The 14,820-nt window shown below is 37.8% G+C and overlaps 1 protein-coding gene across 2 annotated transcripts in view; it reads right to left on the bottom strand.

The window, feature by feature from the left end:
- Window positions 1–14,542, bottom strand: part of UBE2V2 (ubiquitin conjugating enzyme E2 V2) — a 40,849-nt gene extending 26,307 nt beyond the window's left edge. The window contains exon 1 of one of the 2 annotated variants that reach the window (XM_025870585.2): window positions 14,444–14,542. In XM_025870585.2, coding sequence (XP_025726370.1) covers window positions 14,444–14,459 — 16 coding nt within the window. In that variant the 5' untranslated portion in view covers window positions 14,460–14,542. Of the gene's footprint in view, window positions 1–14,061; window positions 14,175–14,443 lie in introns of those variants that run through there. The other variant, XM_073892759.1, reaches the window with a different exon arrangement.
- Window positions 14,543–14,820: the final 278 nt, after the last annotated feature.

Genomic DNA, 14,820 nt, shown 5'->3' with positions numbered 1-14,820 from the left:
GTTGAGAATCACTGTACTTTGTAGCACATTAAAGGTGGCCAGAAATTCTTTGCTATTCTTACCACTGCAAAGTGTCTAATTTTCCTTCCTTCATTTTATCTAGAGGACTGTTTCAGAATTATCGGACATGACCCTATCTTAAGAAGTTGAAAAGAAAAATAAAAGGGAGAAGTACGAAATATAAGGTATAAAATTTTCAAGTTGATTTCAATATTTCTTAATTAAAACCTGCTAATATCAATAACCAGTTCCTTGAACAAGCAGTAAATGTTCACACGTTTATAACAACAAATGGGTAATATATATTTCACAGACATGTCAAACAATAAAACAAGAACATAAGCCAAACAAGAAAATTTTTAAAAAACAAGCAAGCTAAAGTATGATGAAATTATACAACCATCAAAAAATAAAATTTAAAACATGCATTTAAACACACTACACAGTGCTGGTAGAACTGTGAGAAAAGTATATTTATACACAATTACACACAACTGGAAATCAATTCTACCTTGCCTAAGAGGTAATTTGACAGGGCGCCTGGGTGGCTCGGTCGGTTAAGCGGCTGCCTTCGGCTCAGGTCATGATCCCAGGGTCCTGGGATCAAGCCCCACATCGGGCTCCCTGCTCGGCGGGAAGCCTGCTTCTCCCTCTCCCTCTGCCTGCCTGCCGCTCCCCCTGCTTATGCTCTCTATCTCTGTCTCTGTGTCAAATAAAAATAAATAAAATTTAAAAAAAAAAAGAAGTAATTTGACAAAATATAACAAGAATTTTTACTCATATGCTTTGCCTTAAAATTCCACTTTATGAATTTGTCCTCAAGAACAGAAGAGAAGGAGGGGCACCTGGGTGGCTCAGATGGTTAAGCATCTGCCCTCGGCTCAGATCATGATCCCAGGATCCTGGGATCCAGCCCCGCATCAGGCTCCCTGCTCAGCGGGGGGCCTGCTTCTCCCCTTCCCTCTGCTTCTCCCCCTGCTCATATTCTCTCTCTCTGTATCTGTGTCTCGAATGAATAAAAAAAAAAAAACTTTAAGAACAAAAGACAAGGAGCAGTCTACAGATTGCCTCCAAAGCCAACTATGAACAATTCTTCTCCCTCAGGACACCCCCATCAAGGAATAGAGGGTATTTCCCCTCCACTTGAATCTGGGATGGCCTTGCCACTTATTTTAATAGAATATGGTACAGTGATGCTGGTGCAGTTGTGAGAATAGCATTCTCAGAGGCCTGATGGCTTCTCTTGTTTTTAGCTCTCTTGGAAGCCACACTACCAGGATGTGAAGAAGTCAAATAGGCCAGAGAATGGCCAATCCTTATTGAACCAAGGAACCTGGGCAACAGGTTCAGCCCAACATCAGGTGAAACCAACAGAGCCACCTAGTTAATGAAAATCATGAGAAAGAATGAATCACTGTTTGAAGCCACTAAGTTCTGCAGTGATTTGCTATATAGCCATAGATAGGTAAAGGTGAGAAGAGCAGGTGAAAAAGTACTCTGGAGAAAAATGTTTAGCAATGCAAAAACTTAAAAGGCCAACTGTCATACATTCAGGTAACTGTCATATTTAAAACATTATATAAAATCATTTTAAAATACATGAGTTATGGACACCTGGGTGGCTCAGTCGGTTAAACATGACTCTTGATTTTGGCTCAGGTCATGGTCCAGCCCCACATCGGATTCTCCCTCTCCCCCTCCCCCCACCCCAGTCTCTCTAAAAAAAATAAAATTAAATACATGAATTGTATCCCACAGCTAACATCATCCTTAATGGGGAAAAACTGAGCGCTTTTCCCCTAAGGTCAAGAACAAGACAAGGACATCCACTCTCACCACTGTTATTTAACATAGTACTGGAAGTCCCAGCCACAGCAATCAGACTACAAAAAGAAATAAAAGGCAATCACATTGGTAAGGAAGAAGTAAAACTTTCATTATCTGCAGATGACATGATACTCTATATAGAAAACCTGAAAGCAAGTCCACCAAAACACTGCTAGAACTGATAAACGAATTCAGTAAAGTTGCAGGATACAAAATCAATGTATAGAAATCTGTTGCATCTCTATACATCAACAATGAAGCAGAGGAAAGAGAAATTAAGAAAAGAATCTCATTTCCCATTGCACCAAGAACAGTAAGATACCCAGGAATAAACCTAACCAAAGAAATGAAAGACCCATATTCTGAAAACTGTAAAATACTGATGAAACAAATTCAAGACAACACAAAGAAATGGAAAAATATTCCATGCTCATGGGCTGGAAGAACAAATATTGTTAAAATGTCTACACTACCCAAAGCAATCTACACATTTAATGCAATCCTTAGCAAAATACTAACAGCAATTTCCACAGAATTAGAACAAACAATTCTAAAATTTGTATGGAACCATAAAAGATCCCGAATAACCAAAGCAATCTTGAAAGAGAAAAACAAAACTGGAGGTATCACAATTCCAGGCTTCATTACAAAGCTGCAGTAATCAAAACAGTACAAAAAGAGACACATAGATCAATGGAACTGAATGAAAAACCCAGAAATAAACCTACAACTATATGGTCAATTAATCTTTGACAAAGTGGGAAAGAGTATCCAATAAGAAAGTCTCCTCAACAAATGGTACTGGGAAAACTGGACAGCAACATGCATAAGAAACTGGACCACCTTCTCATATCCTACACAAAAATAAATTCAAAATGGATTAAAGACCTAAATGTGTAACCTGCAACCATAAAAATCCTAAAAGAGAACAAGGCAGTACCTTTTTTCCCATCGGCCACAGCAACTTTTTTCTAAATATGCCTCCTGAAGCAAAGGAAATAAAAGCAAAAACATACTATTGGGACATATGAAGGAAACAATCAACAAAACTAAAAGACAACCTATGGAATGGGAGAAGGTATTTCCAAATGACATATTTCATAAAGGGTCAGCATCCAAAATATATAATGAACACCCAAAAAACAAATAATTCAATTTAAAAATGGGCAGAAGACATGAACAGACCTTTCTCTAAAGACACAAAGATGCTCAACATTACTTAACATCAGAGAAATGCAAATCAGAAGTACAATGAGGTATCACCTCACACCTCTTAGAATGGCTAAAATCAACAAAAGAAACAACAGGTGCTGATGAGCTTGTAGAGGAAAAAACCCTCTTGCACCACTGGTGAGAATGCAAACTGGTGCAGCCACTGTGGAAAACGGTATGAAGGTTCCTCAAAAACCGAAAAATAAAACTCCCCTATGATCCACAATCACACTACTGGTTATTTACCCAAAGAATACAAAAACACTAATTCAAAGGGATACATGCACCTCTATATTTACAGTATCATTATTTATAATAGCTACAATATGGAAGCAGCTCGTGTCCATCAACTGATGAATGGATAAAGAAGATGTTGTGTGTGTGCGTGTGTGTGTGTGTCGAACATAATGAATATTATTTAGCCATAAAAAGAAAGGAAATCTTGCCATTTGCAACGACACGGTGGAGCTAGAGTATAATGCTAAGCAAAATAAGTAAATCAGAGAAAGACAAATACCATATGATTTCACTCCTATATGGAACTTAAGAAACAAACAAGCAAAGGGGAAATAAAAAAAAGAGACAAAAATCAAGAACTTATAGAGAGTCTTAAAAAGAACTAACGGTTCCCAAAGCGAGTCGGTGGGAGAATGGGTTAAATAGGTAATAAGGATTCAAAAGTGCACTTGTGATGAGCACCAGGTGATGTGTGAAGTGTTGAATCACTATATTGTACACCTAAACTAATACAACACTGTTTACTAACTGAAATTAAAATGAAAACTTAAAAAAATAATAAAGTACATGAATTACACTATGTATAAATGAAAAAAGGCCTAATTAACACATACACATCGATCATATTTATCAGAAGTTTTCAAATGTTCATCAATATGGACCCATAGATAACCTACAAATGATGCTTTAAACTCATTAGGCCTTTTTATCTTACAATGTCATTAATAGCAGAATATTTTAGAAAAGTATGTAGTCATTCTGTGTCACCACTTTACTGCCCTCTATTTTGGACTATGTACACTTACTCTCTCTTCCACACACCATCAGTGGAACTCCTAGCTGAGTAGGCCTATCATCCAATTAGCTCTGACCACTAGTTCAGCAAAGGAACAAATCTGACTGAATCATTAATCCTTATTCACAGTTCTTCACTCAGAAAAAAACCCATTCCACAATTCTAACTAGGCCTATAACCCCACTAGCTTTTTCAAAACCAGCAATTACAATCCCACATTAAATGCTATCATCAAGAATGTCAAAAACGTGAATACAGAATTATTGACATCAAGGCTTATGATTACAAAAAACTTTAGAATGGAATTATATCCATCAATAGTATGAAGCGGCAATATAAACACTGATTTAATACTAAAAATATAAAAATTAAAATTAAAAATTACATTAAGTCAGAAAAATATATGAAAAATATATTTTCATATATTTTTATATAATTTTTATATAAAATATATTCTCTAGCTGAAATGAAGATTTATCATGTATAGCAATTTTAACTTTTGTCTCTAAATTTTTTGTCTAAATTATTTTGTCTAAAATAAATATTTCAAGAAATTGCATGAGATTAAAAATTATTTCACTATATTGTTTTTAAGATTTTATTTTATAGAGAGAGCCCACACATGTGCACACACAAGTCGGGGGGGGGCAGAGGGAGAGACTCCTCAAGCCGACTCATGGCTGAGCACAGAGCCCAATGCAGGGCTCACTCCCAGGACCCTGAGATCATGACCTGAGCTGAAATCAACAGTCAGGCACTTAATAAACTAAGCCACCCAGGCACCCCTACAATACATTTAAGTTTATAATAACTACTTAATTAATAAAGGAATGACAACACAGTTAACATGCTTGTAGAACCCTGTACTTTAAAATCTGGTATATGGGGCACCTGGGTGGCTCAGTCGGATGGATGTCTGCCTTCAGCTTACGTCATGATCTCGGGGTCCTGGGATGCAGCCCCATGTAGGGCTCCCTGCTCAGCTGGGAGTCTGTTTCTCCCTCTCCCTCTGCCCCTCCACGCCACTTGTGCTCTCTCGTGCACACGCATGTATGTTCTCTCTCTAATAAAATCTTTAAAAAAAATAAAGAACTGATTAAACATGGTAAATAAAAACATCTGAAAAAACAAAATTCAAATCAAATATTGTACATCTGAAGCATCTGTACTATACCTTTAAATGTAAGTGGAAAAACCTCTGGAATACAGGATCTGTAAAGTATCTCAATTCTATGGTTTAGGAGATGCATTATGCACAGAATATTAATTATGCTACTGGTACTCTAGGTTACAACCAAAACCACTCTGCCCCTAGATACTCCCAAAAAATTCTGCAACTATATGAATAATTCATTCATATAGTTATGTGCTGTATACTAACTCAGCTAGATTAGGAGAAAATAATCAACTTTATGTGTATTTGAACTAAAATCTTTTAATACTGTTTTACTTCAGAAAGATAAACTAAAAGCAGAATTCATGTGTAAAACATAATTTACAAAGAGGGAAAGCTAGATTTTACTTCAACCATTTATTTTCTCACTAAATCACTTAAATAGACACTGTACCATAATGATGGCAACACAAGAGGCACTCAAAAAACACTTAGTGAATTTATGGTAGGTGCTTACTTTCAATCTTGCTCTCAACACTTATCGACCGACGGTCCAGTAACAGGTGCTGCTGATTCTAACACCAACACAGAATCCTTTCCCCAAGCTTACACTCAAGTGTCAGATACATTCAACATTCAAACACAATGCAGTTAAGTTGTTGAAGACTTTGCTCAGATACTTTATAGATATCTCAGTGAGATAGGCAAACCAAGGGAAAACACAAAAGTAACAGAAGTTACTTTCTCCAGGAAAGCAGCTAACAATGTCTATTCTAGAACTGGGAAAGGACATTTCCCTTAGAATAAACTAAGAGGTGGAGGAAAGTTAGGTAAACTGCAATATACTGTGGTTCCTGTCTAAGTAAAATTAAAAATGGCATACACTCTAGAAGATATGAGGTCTTCTGACAGAGACCATTTAAATGAGTATAACTGCTCTCCTCGATCAGTCCAATTAGCTTGCAGTCAGAAAAACGTATTAAGCAAAAAATTAAATATCCCTCCAAATCGCTGCTTGTAAGGTAAACACTTAAGAAAATTAAGTTTTACAACTTAAGTGTTTCAGGAAATAACCACTGATGTCAATATAGTTTAGTAAGCCACAACCGATAAATTAGGTAACAAGTGACACTAGCATAGATAACAAATAGTAAGCCAACGTATGCATTGTTTAGATTTTCCAATAACATTCCAGTCACCAAACTGAAAAATCCACATCATAATTACAGTACTTACAAATCATAAACTGTTTACAGTATGCCTTATATCTGGCTATTTAACTTCTTTAACTGTAAGGTTAAACCTCATACCTGGCAAGAGAGAGCTTGGACTCCTACAGCCCTCTGTCATACAATAATTATGTAAAACAATCATAATCAGATTACCAATTAGAAGTTACATTGCGTCATCACTTCTCCCCTTTTGGCTAAAATCAAGTGCAGAATTTACATTATGTCAACACGATATTTTTAAAACAAAGAGACAATGAAATACATACCAAAAGCCATACTTCACATCTTAATAAAAGTGGAAAAAATAGATAATTGGACTTAACCAAAATTTAAAACTTTTGGGTTTCAAGGATACCATCAAAAAAGTGCAACGATTACCTACAAAATGGGAGAAAATACTTGCAAACTATATATATGATAAGGAAGTTATATCTAGACTATATAAAGAGCTTTTACAACTCAACAAAAGATAGCCTAATTTAAAAGTAAGCGAAGAATCTGAATAGACATTTCTCCAAAGACCATATACAAATGACCAATAAGCACATAAAAAGATGCTCAACATCATTAGTCATCAGGGAAATGCAAATCAAAACCACAATGAAGGGTGCCTGGGTGGCTCAGTTGGTTAAGCGTCCGCCCTCGCCTCAGGTCATGATCCCAGAGTGCTGGGATGGAGTCCCGCAGGGAGCCTGCTTCTCCCTCTGCCTCTACCTCTCTCTCTGTCTCCCATGAATAAATAAATAAAATCTTTTAAAAACACACACACACAATGAAATATCATGTTACACCCACCATGCTGGAATCGAAAAGTCAGGCAGTTTGTGAAATGTGAAGAAATCAGGACTCTTAGAAGGTACTGGTAAGAATATAAAATGGTCTCCCTTTGGAAAAGAGTCTGACGGTTTCTCAATTAAAAACAGAATTACCATATGACCCAGCCACTGTACTCCTAGATATATACCAGAGGAAATGAAAATATACATCCATACAGAAACTGGCACACAAATGTTTATAGCAGCATTATTCATAATAGCCAAAAAGTGGAAACAATCAAAATCAACAATGAATGGATAAATCAAATGTGGTGTATATATAAATGACAGATTATTCAGCCATTAAAAGAAATGCATAAGAACTGATAAATTCTACAACATCGATGAACCTTGAAAACATACTAAGTGAAAGAAGTCAGACCCAAAGACCACATACTCCATGACTCTATTCATATGAAAGTCCACAATGGGCAAATCTACAGAGACAGAACATAAATTAGTAGTTGCAGGGGCTGGAAGGGGACGATACAGGGATAAGATGGTGAGGGTTAAAGGATACAGGGTTTTTGAGGTAATAAAAATGTTCTAAGGTGACTGTAGTTAATGGTTGCTCACATCTGCAAATATACCAGAAAATAATGACTGTACACACAGGTGAACTGTATGGTACATGAATTCTATCTCAACAAAGGTTTTCAAAAAAAAAAAATTAAGTAGAAAAGAGTAACTCCCTGAAACTAAACTCAGTATTTATTTACAGTTCCATCCCCCAGAAGCTTCAGCTTTCTCAGTGAACCATCACTCAAAGGTATAGTCAAGGACCTCATGGAGAAGACTGGCCTTTTTCCAAAGGACCCTGGATCTTATCTTTTTTTTTAAGATTATTTATTTGAGACAGAGAAAGAGAGAGAACAAGAGAACATGAGTGGGGGGAGGGGCAGAGGCAGAAGCAGATGCCAGGATAAGCAGGGAGCCCAACACGGGGTTTAATCCCAGGACCCCAGGATCATGACCTGAGCCAAAGGCAGCCGCTTAACCAACTGAGCTACCGAGGCACCCCAGGACCCTGGATTTTAGAAACCATTTCAAACCCCTGGGGAGAATAAGGAGTCCAGATTACATAGCTGTTGCCCGGTCTTCCCAGTCCCACAAAGCTTGGAACCAGGTTCTTCCCACCTGATGAACATACAGTCCTGTCCAGAGGCACCCTACTTGGAGAAGTAGGTAAGAAGAAGAATGGGGGAAAGGGGAGTCAGTATTAAGTGTCCTTAAGGGCCACTTTATGAGCAATATGGAAATGTTTAAGATAACTCATCAGGTTATGCTTCCTACTTCTGATAGAGATGAATTTCTATAAATCTCATAGCACTACCAATAACCTCTTCTCCATCCCATCCCCAAAATAAGCTCAGAGGGAAAATGTTAGATATTATAAGAATCACCAAGGGAAACAATTACTACATGTATTTGCCCACAATACCAAATTTGTGCTCACAAAAAAAATTTTGTTTAAATGTGTAACAAGATTTAGCTATTAATATCAATTGTTAGATTTTTTTGTTATTCTTTCAACATAATCATTTACATCTTAAGAGAACATAGTTTTAATTACTTATAATCCATTACACTCTTTCAAGTGTTTTGTCTTGATTCTTAATGACATTTATTTATGAAATCACATTGTTAGATTCCTACAAAATAAAAGCAAACAAAAAGTTTATAGAATACAATGTAATACAAAAGTAGTATCAAAGAACTTGAAATAAACTAGCTCTGGACTCAACATCTAGCTAAATAATCTTGTGAAAGTCATTTCATATCTAGACTTCCATTGTTCATCTATAAAATGAACTTGGTCCAGGGCCTAGATAATCAATAATGTGCTTTCCATTAGAACTACTATTTCAACTTATGTAAAGACTTACAGAGGCTTTAAGGATTTCTCTCCTGTGGTCTGAAACTGAGTTCTAACTTAAACTGAATATAACAACTGCTCTTATACAAATCAGTGGAGACTTTGTAAATAAGTCACTCACAAACACCAGTCCTGAAGACCCACCTTATAATATCACCTCACAGATTTACTTATAAAAGCAACAGCTCTTTTAAAAAGCCAACTATATTTGAAACAAACTTTTGAACACTGAATTTTATTCCATTTATTCTTATCTGCCAGCCTCATGTACCCACGTCGAAATTTTGTGTCAAACAGCTCCCCAAATAATTGTCAAGTGGATGTTTCCACTAAGGATAATCTTTGCTTTCCATAGTTTCCATTTGCCTGACTTTCAGTTAGCATTGTTTAAATAGCACCAGTCCCCCAACAACATGGTTGAAGCTTCAATTAGCAGCCTACTAACTGTGAGTAACTGCATTAAGTACAAACTTTGCTGCTAGCTCCCCAGTCCACAAATCACTTAAATAGATAAGCATTGTAACCAGTGGCCAATCACTTCACATCTGTTGGTGATGGGTCATTGCACATTTGTTAGTCACATACAGACAGCAAAGCTTATAGTAGTGTTGCCTCCTTGTCTGCCAGTAGTAAACCCATGTGACATTCTCATTATTTTCTTTTTAAGATTTTACTTATTTATTTGAGAGAGAAAGACAGCATGAGAGGGACAGCACGGGGCGGGGGGGAGGGAAATGCAGTGGGAGAGGGAGATGCAGACTCTAGGTCAAGCAGGGAGCCCGACTTGGGGCTCAATCCTAGGACCCTGTGATCATGACCTGAGCCAAAGGCAGACACTCAACTGAGCCACCCAGGCACCCCAACCCATGTGACATTCTATAAAAATAGCCAATAAAGGAAATTAGCCAACAAAGATCAAAGCAATCAAAGCACAGCGAAGAAATGAAAACAAAGTGCAGCAAAGAAACAGAAACTGGTAACAGTGAAGTGAAATGTGAATCAAATATAAGTAGTTATGGAAGAAATACCCGACCATAAAGTGTTGGAGACTCTAGATGAGCAGCCACATCAACTTTGTGAATGTGAGCTTATGGATGTAAATGAGGTAAGTAATTTAAGAAAAGGATGACAATGTTCCAGAGAAAGTAAAACACTTCACAATAAAGAAAATCACAGATTATTTCCTAACACTGAAAGCACAAAGGATAAAATATTGGAAATGATTCCAACTTGTGAGTATGACAATTCACCAAAGCACAGAAAAGATGCTTGCTCCACATCCTAAGTTATATGAGAAAAAGGAAACACTGTTCCATACTCTTGACAAGTTTTTTTAAAAAATAAAACACTCTAATTCTTAATGTCTGTTTAATTTCGAGTACTAAGCAAATACTAGTTTTACAATTTTTTTTTCATTTTCCTATACACTTGTAACCACAGGAAGAGTTTTTAATGTCTGAGCAAACATTTTCAAAGGTCACAGAGTAATAATTTTTCTTACTTAATAAAACTGCTTTGGGGGCACCTGGGTGGCTCAGTTGGTTAAGCATCTGACTTCGGCTCAGGTCATGATCTCGGGGTCCTAGGATCAAGCCCCATCAGGTTCTGTGCTCAGCAGGGAGCCTGCTTGTCCCTCTCCCTCTGCCCCCCTTGGTCTCTTGGTCTCTCTCTCAAAAAAATAAAATCTTTTAAAAAAAAATGCCTTGAACAGTTTCAGTTTGAGTGGTCATTTTTACCACTCTGTCGTACTGTACAAAGGGATGACTGCCTATACAGTAAGGCTGTATTATTTAATCATATTGTCAAGAGCAAACATGTATCAAGGGTATGCAGGTTCCTAATGGACACAGAAAAACCTATCAAGCCAGGTAATAAAGTCTCAAGAGGGAAATGTACTAGACTACTGCAATTTGGCTCTCCTACTCTTTAGTTCCCAGATTGTATGTTATGATCTACACACGTAGATCTTTTCTATTACTACTCTCAAATTCTGTTCATTAATCTTGAAGATGGGGAAAACAAAATCATGTTGTCCAACCTTTTCATAGAAGGGATGGGGAAAGCAAGGCTTAAGAGATCCAGTGGCATGCCTATCATGCCACAGTAATCTATCAAGGGCTGGCAGGGGAATTAAAACACTGCTAATCTAGTTCTTGTTCCCATATACACAATGCTACCCACTTCTGAAGAGGGTAATTAGTAAGTTTTATTTTGGTTTCATTTTTCAACCATATGGTTTACACAGACCCACTATTAAGGAAAAAATACTCCATTTTTTCCTGAGCTTCTCATTCCTTAAAGATATTTTACAACCATCTACATTCAAAGACTAGAACGCCACTGTAACACTAGTGTAACCTAAGTAATATGAAATTTTAAAATGTTTCCCATTACAATGTATCCCAGATGGGATCCTGAGACACAAAATCTACATTAGGTACTCTAATGTACAATCGTTATGTACCATCTTCACAACTTCTCTGTAAAACTGTTCTAAAATTTAAAATTTATTTTTTTTTAAAGTACTGCACATACTTTTTTTATCCACGTCTTTTCTTAGTGCAGGGATCTAATTAAATTTTTGATCAAAGTTACTAAATGTATTAATAAATTTCTATTCCTTAAAGTAGTGTTTCTTAAGCTATGTCCTATGAAATCCTCTTGACCCCCAGAGGTGACTCTGCCTCTTGGAAAAGGGGAACCTAGCCAGTGGGTCTCCACCGCAGCCCAATTTCCATTCATAAGAAGCATCTAACAGTCCAAAACAAAGATTCTGCTAGAAAGAAAAGTCTGAAAGTCACTCTCAAGCATAAAAGGGAGTAAGATTCATGTTTGAGGAATATTCCAAATTCACAGTTCCTCATAACAGAAAGAACATTAAACTGAGGACAAAAAAAAAACCCCAAATTCTAATCTTGACTCCATCACTATGTACAATCTTTATTTCTTTAGGCCTCAGTTTTCTCATCTGCAAAATAAGAGGACCAACAGTTCCCATTCTAATTAGAATTTTTTTCTCCCCAATTTTTCTTCTAGTAAAAGGAAGGGTAATGCACCTTTAGATAATGCACATTAAAATATAATTCCTGGGGCGCCTCGGTGGTTCAGTCGTTAAGCGTCTGCCTTAGGCTCAGGTCATGATCCCAGGGTCCCGGGATCAAGCCCCACACCGGACTCCCTGCTCAGTGGAAAGCCTGCTTCTCCCTCTCCCACTCCCCCTGCTTGTGTTCCCTCCCTCGCTCTCTCTCTCTCTGTCAAATAAATAAAATCTTTAAAAAATAAAATAAAATAAAATTCCTTAGAAAAGATAAAAAAATATTTGTCAAGTGTCTCTTCTTTTTGTCCTACCAAATAACTATTTTTATCCAAGATTACTTTGTCTATGTACATTTTTAAATGATCCTTTTTTACAAAGTTTTTTTTTGTAATCTCTCCACCCAAAATGGGGCTCAAACCCAAGACCCCGAGATCAAAACCATGTTCCTCAGACTGAGCCAGCCAGGCACCCCAAAACATGCACATTATTACATCCATCTAGCTCATCTCATTTTAATAAATTTCAAGCTACATCATTTATTTCACAATATACACATACTGTTTCCCTTCCATGCCACTAAGAGGCAAAGACTACAAAAATATAGCTAACAGAAAGCATAATTTAAAATGTCCAAAGCTGCTTCTGCGCTCATATCCCTCTCAGTTCAACAATACTGTCAATAAATAAAGCACATAAAATAAGTAGAATAATACTGAAATTTACCAGGGGAAGTTTTTAGCAATAGTTTCAAAATGAGTTTCAGTGATTTAAGAAAGCTCAAATGCCTAAATAACATCCTTACTAATTATGCGAAGGCTTCAAATTTCATAAATCTAAAAACAGAGTGAAAATGTAACAATTGTGATGAAGTATAAACTAGAAAACACAGGCATCCGATGTATGCATAAGGAAATATGCCAATAATCAGCAACATCTTTATAATTTATATTTGACTTCCTTAAAAATGACTAAAAGTAGTTAACTAAAAGTATCTGCCATTAACATCATCTAATATTTGGTCTTTTCAAAATATTTCCACACTTTCTTATACGTATAATGTTAGGGAAAAAAATCATGTTTAAATAAATGCAATCTACAAAATGACTAATAACTATCAAATTACTATAACTCATAACTATCAAATTAAATTACTAAATTTTCAAGAACCCATAGGTACTAATAAGCACAATTCTTAAAAAGATATGGCCCATTCACAAGCACACTGGATTTCAAACAGCAAGTAAAGTCTTAACAGTAAAACCTCATTTTTGAAATAATCCTTGTTTTACTAGTTCGTTCTGACCTCAAGTATATTTCTCAGCGCTAAAACTGTTAAAGATCTCATCACCTATGACATCTGTAAATAAAGATGAGGCTTAAAAGACACAATTTTTCATTAAAATGTATTTTAAATGTATTCTGAGCTGTTCCAGTAACATACACTGCAACCTTCCATTTTTCAGCACAATATAGATTTAAAAATTCGTTTTCATGCAATGATGGCGTGAATTATTAAATCACACTGTTCTATAACCTGGTTTCAATAATGACTAGGAAAAATGAAAGATCAAACCTATGTTTAAGTAGTAAAACTTAACATTTTCATTTCAACATTTTTTTAAATGGCCAAGCTTCGAAAATCTCAGCGTTAATATTTAATTTCAAAGTCTGTGCTGATAGGAAACCAAACACTTTACTCAGTACGAGAAGAGTTGAACAGCCTGAGAAACCACTTCTTCAATTAGCTTTTACTTGCTCTATGCTTTTATTCTACTTGCCCTACAGTTTTGCATTTAAACGAATAAAAAGACAACACATATTCAGTCAGGTAAGAATAGTCATCATTTCTCCGTTATTACAAAGATTAACAGTTCCAAGGGAACACAAGCCCCACTCTATCCATGACGCCCCTTACCCCGAAATCCTTCCGTGCCTGAGGTTGACACCGCCCACCTTGGGCCTCCTCTCCTCCCTCCCACACCGTCTTCCGCTCAGCAATCGGACCCGAACCCGCCAGACCCCGCGAGTGCGCCCGCGCCAGAGCCACCCCGCCCCCAGCCCGAGGACGCGCGGCCGACGCGCAAGCACGACCCGCCGCCCCCGACGGCCGCCCCGGGCCCTGGGCGCCGGCCCGCCCGGCCCCTCCCCGCTCCCGGGCTTCGCTCCACGGGGAGCCCGGTGTCCGAGAAGGCGCACTCCGGATTCTCCCACACAGTCAGTGCCCGGCCGCCAGCAGCAGGTGGAGGGGCAAAGCCGGGCTGGAGTGGGAAAGCAGGCAGCCCAACCAGGGAACCGACCTGTGGAGACCGCCATCTTCTCCTGCAGCCCGACGCAGCCGCCTGCACGCACAGCGACGTCAGTGCCACTTCCGGAAGCGCGCCGCCTCGCCCCCCGCCCTGCGGCGTCCCGGCGCGCGTCACCATGGGCTCCGCCCCCGGCGGCTTTCGCTCAGGTCACCTAGCCCAAGGGTATGCAGGGCCTCGCTGGTGTTTGGGCGGCTTCCTAAGCTACTACAGTAGATTCAAAGTAATAGTTAAAGAAAAAGTTCATTGGGACATCACGTTGAGTCAGTCATCCTAATGTAGAGCAAAAGGCCAAAGAGAAAATATTTGTTAAGAGGCATGTGCAAGGGAGCGGAAGGGAAAATTTTCTTTTAATTTTTTTTTTAATTTTT

The sequence above is a fragment of the Callorhinus ursinus genome, unplaced genomic scaffold (genome assembly GCF_003265705.2).
Source record: "Callorhinus ursinus isolate GAN/ISIS: 27379988/994484 unplaced genomic scaffold, GSC_fseal_2.0 scaffold5, whole genome shotgun sequence".
NCBI lineage: Eukaryota > Metazoa > Chordata > Mammalia > Carnivora > Otariidae > Callorhinus > Callorhinus ursinus.
This window is presented reverse-complemented; position numbering and strand designations above follow the sequence as displayed.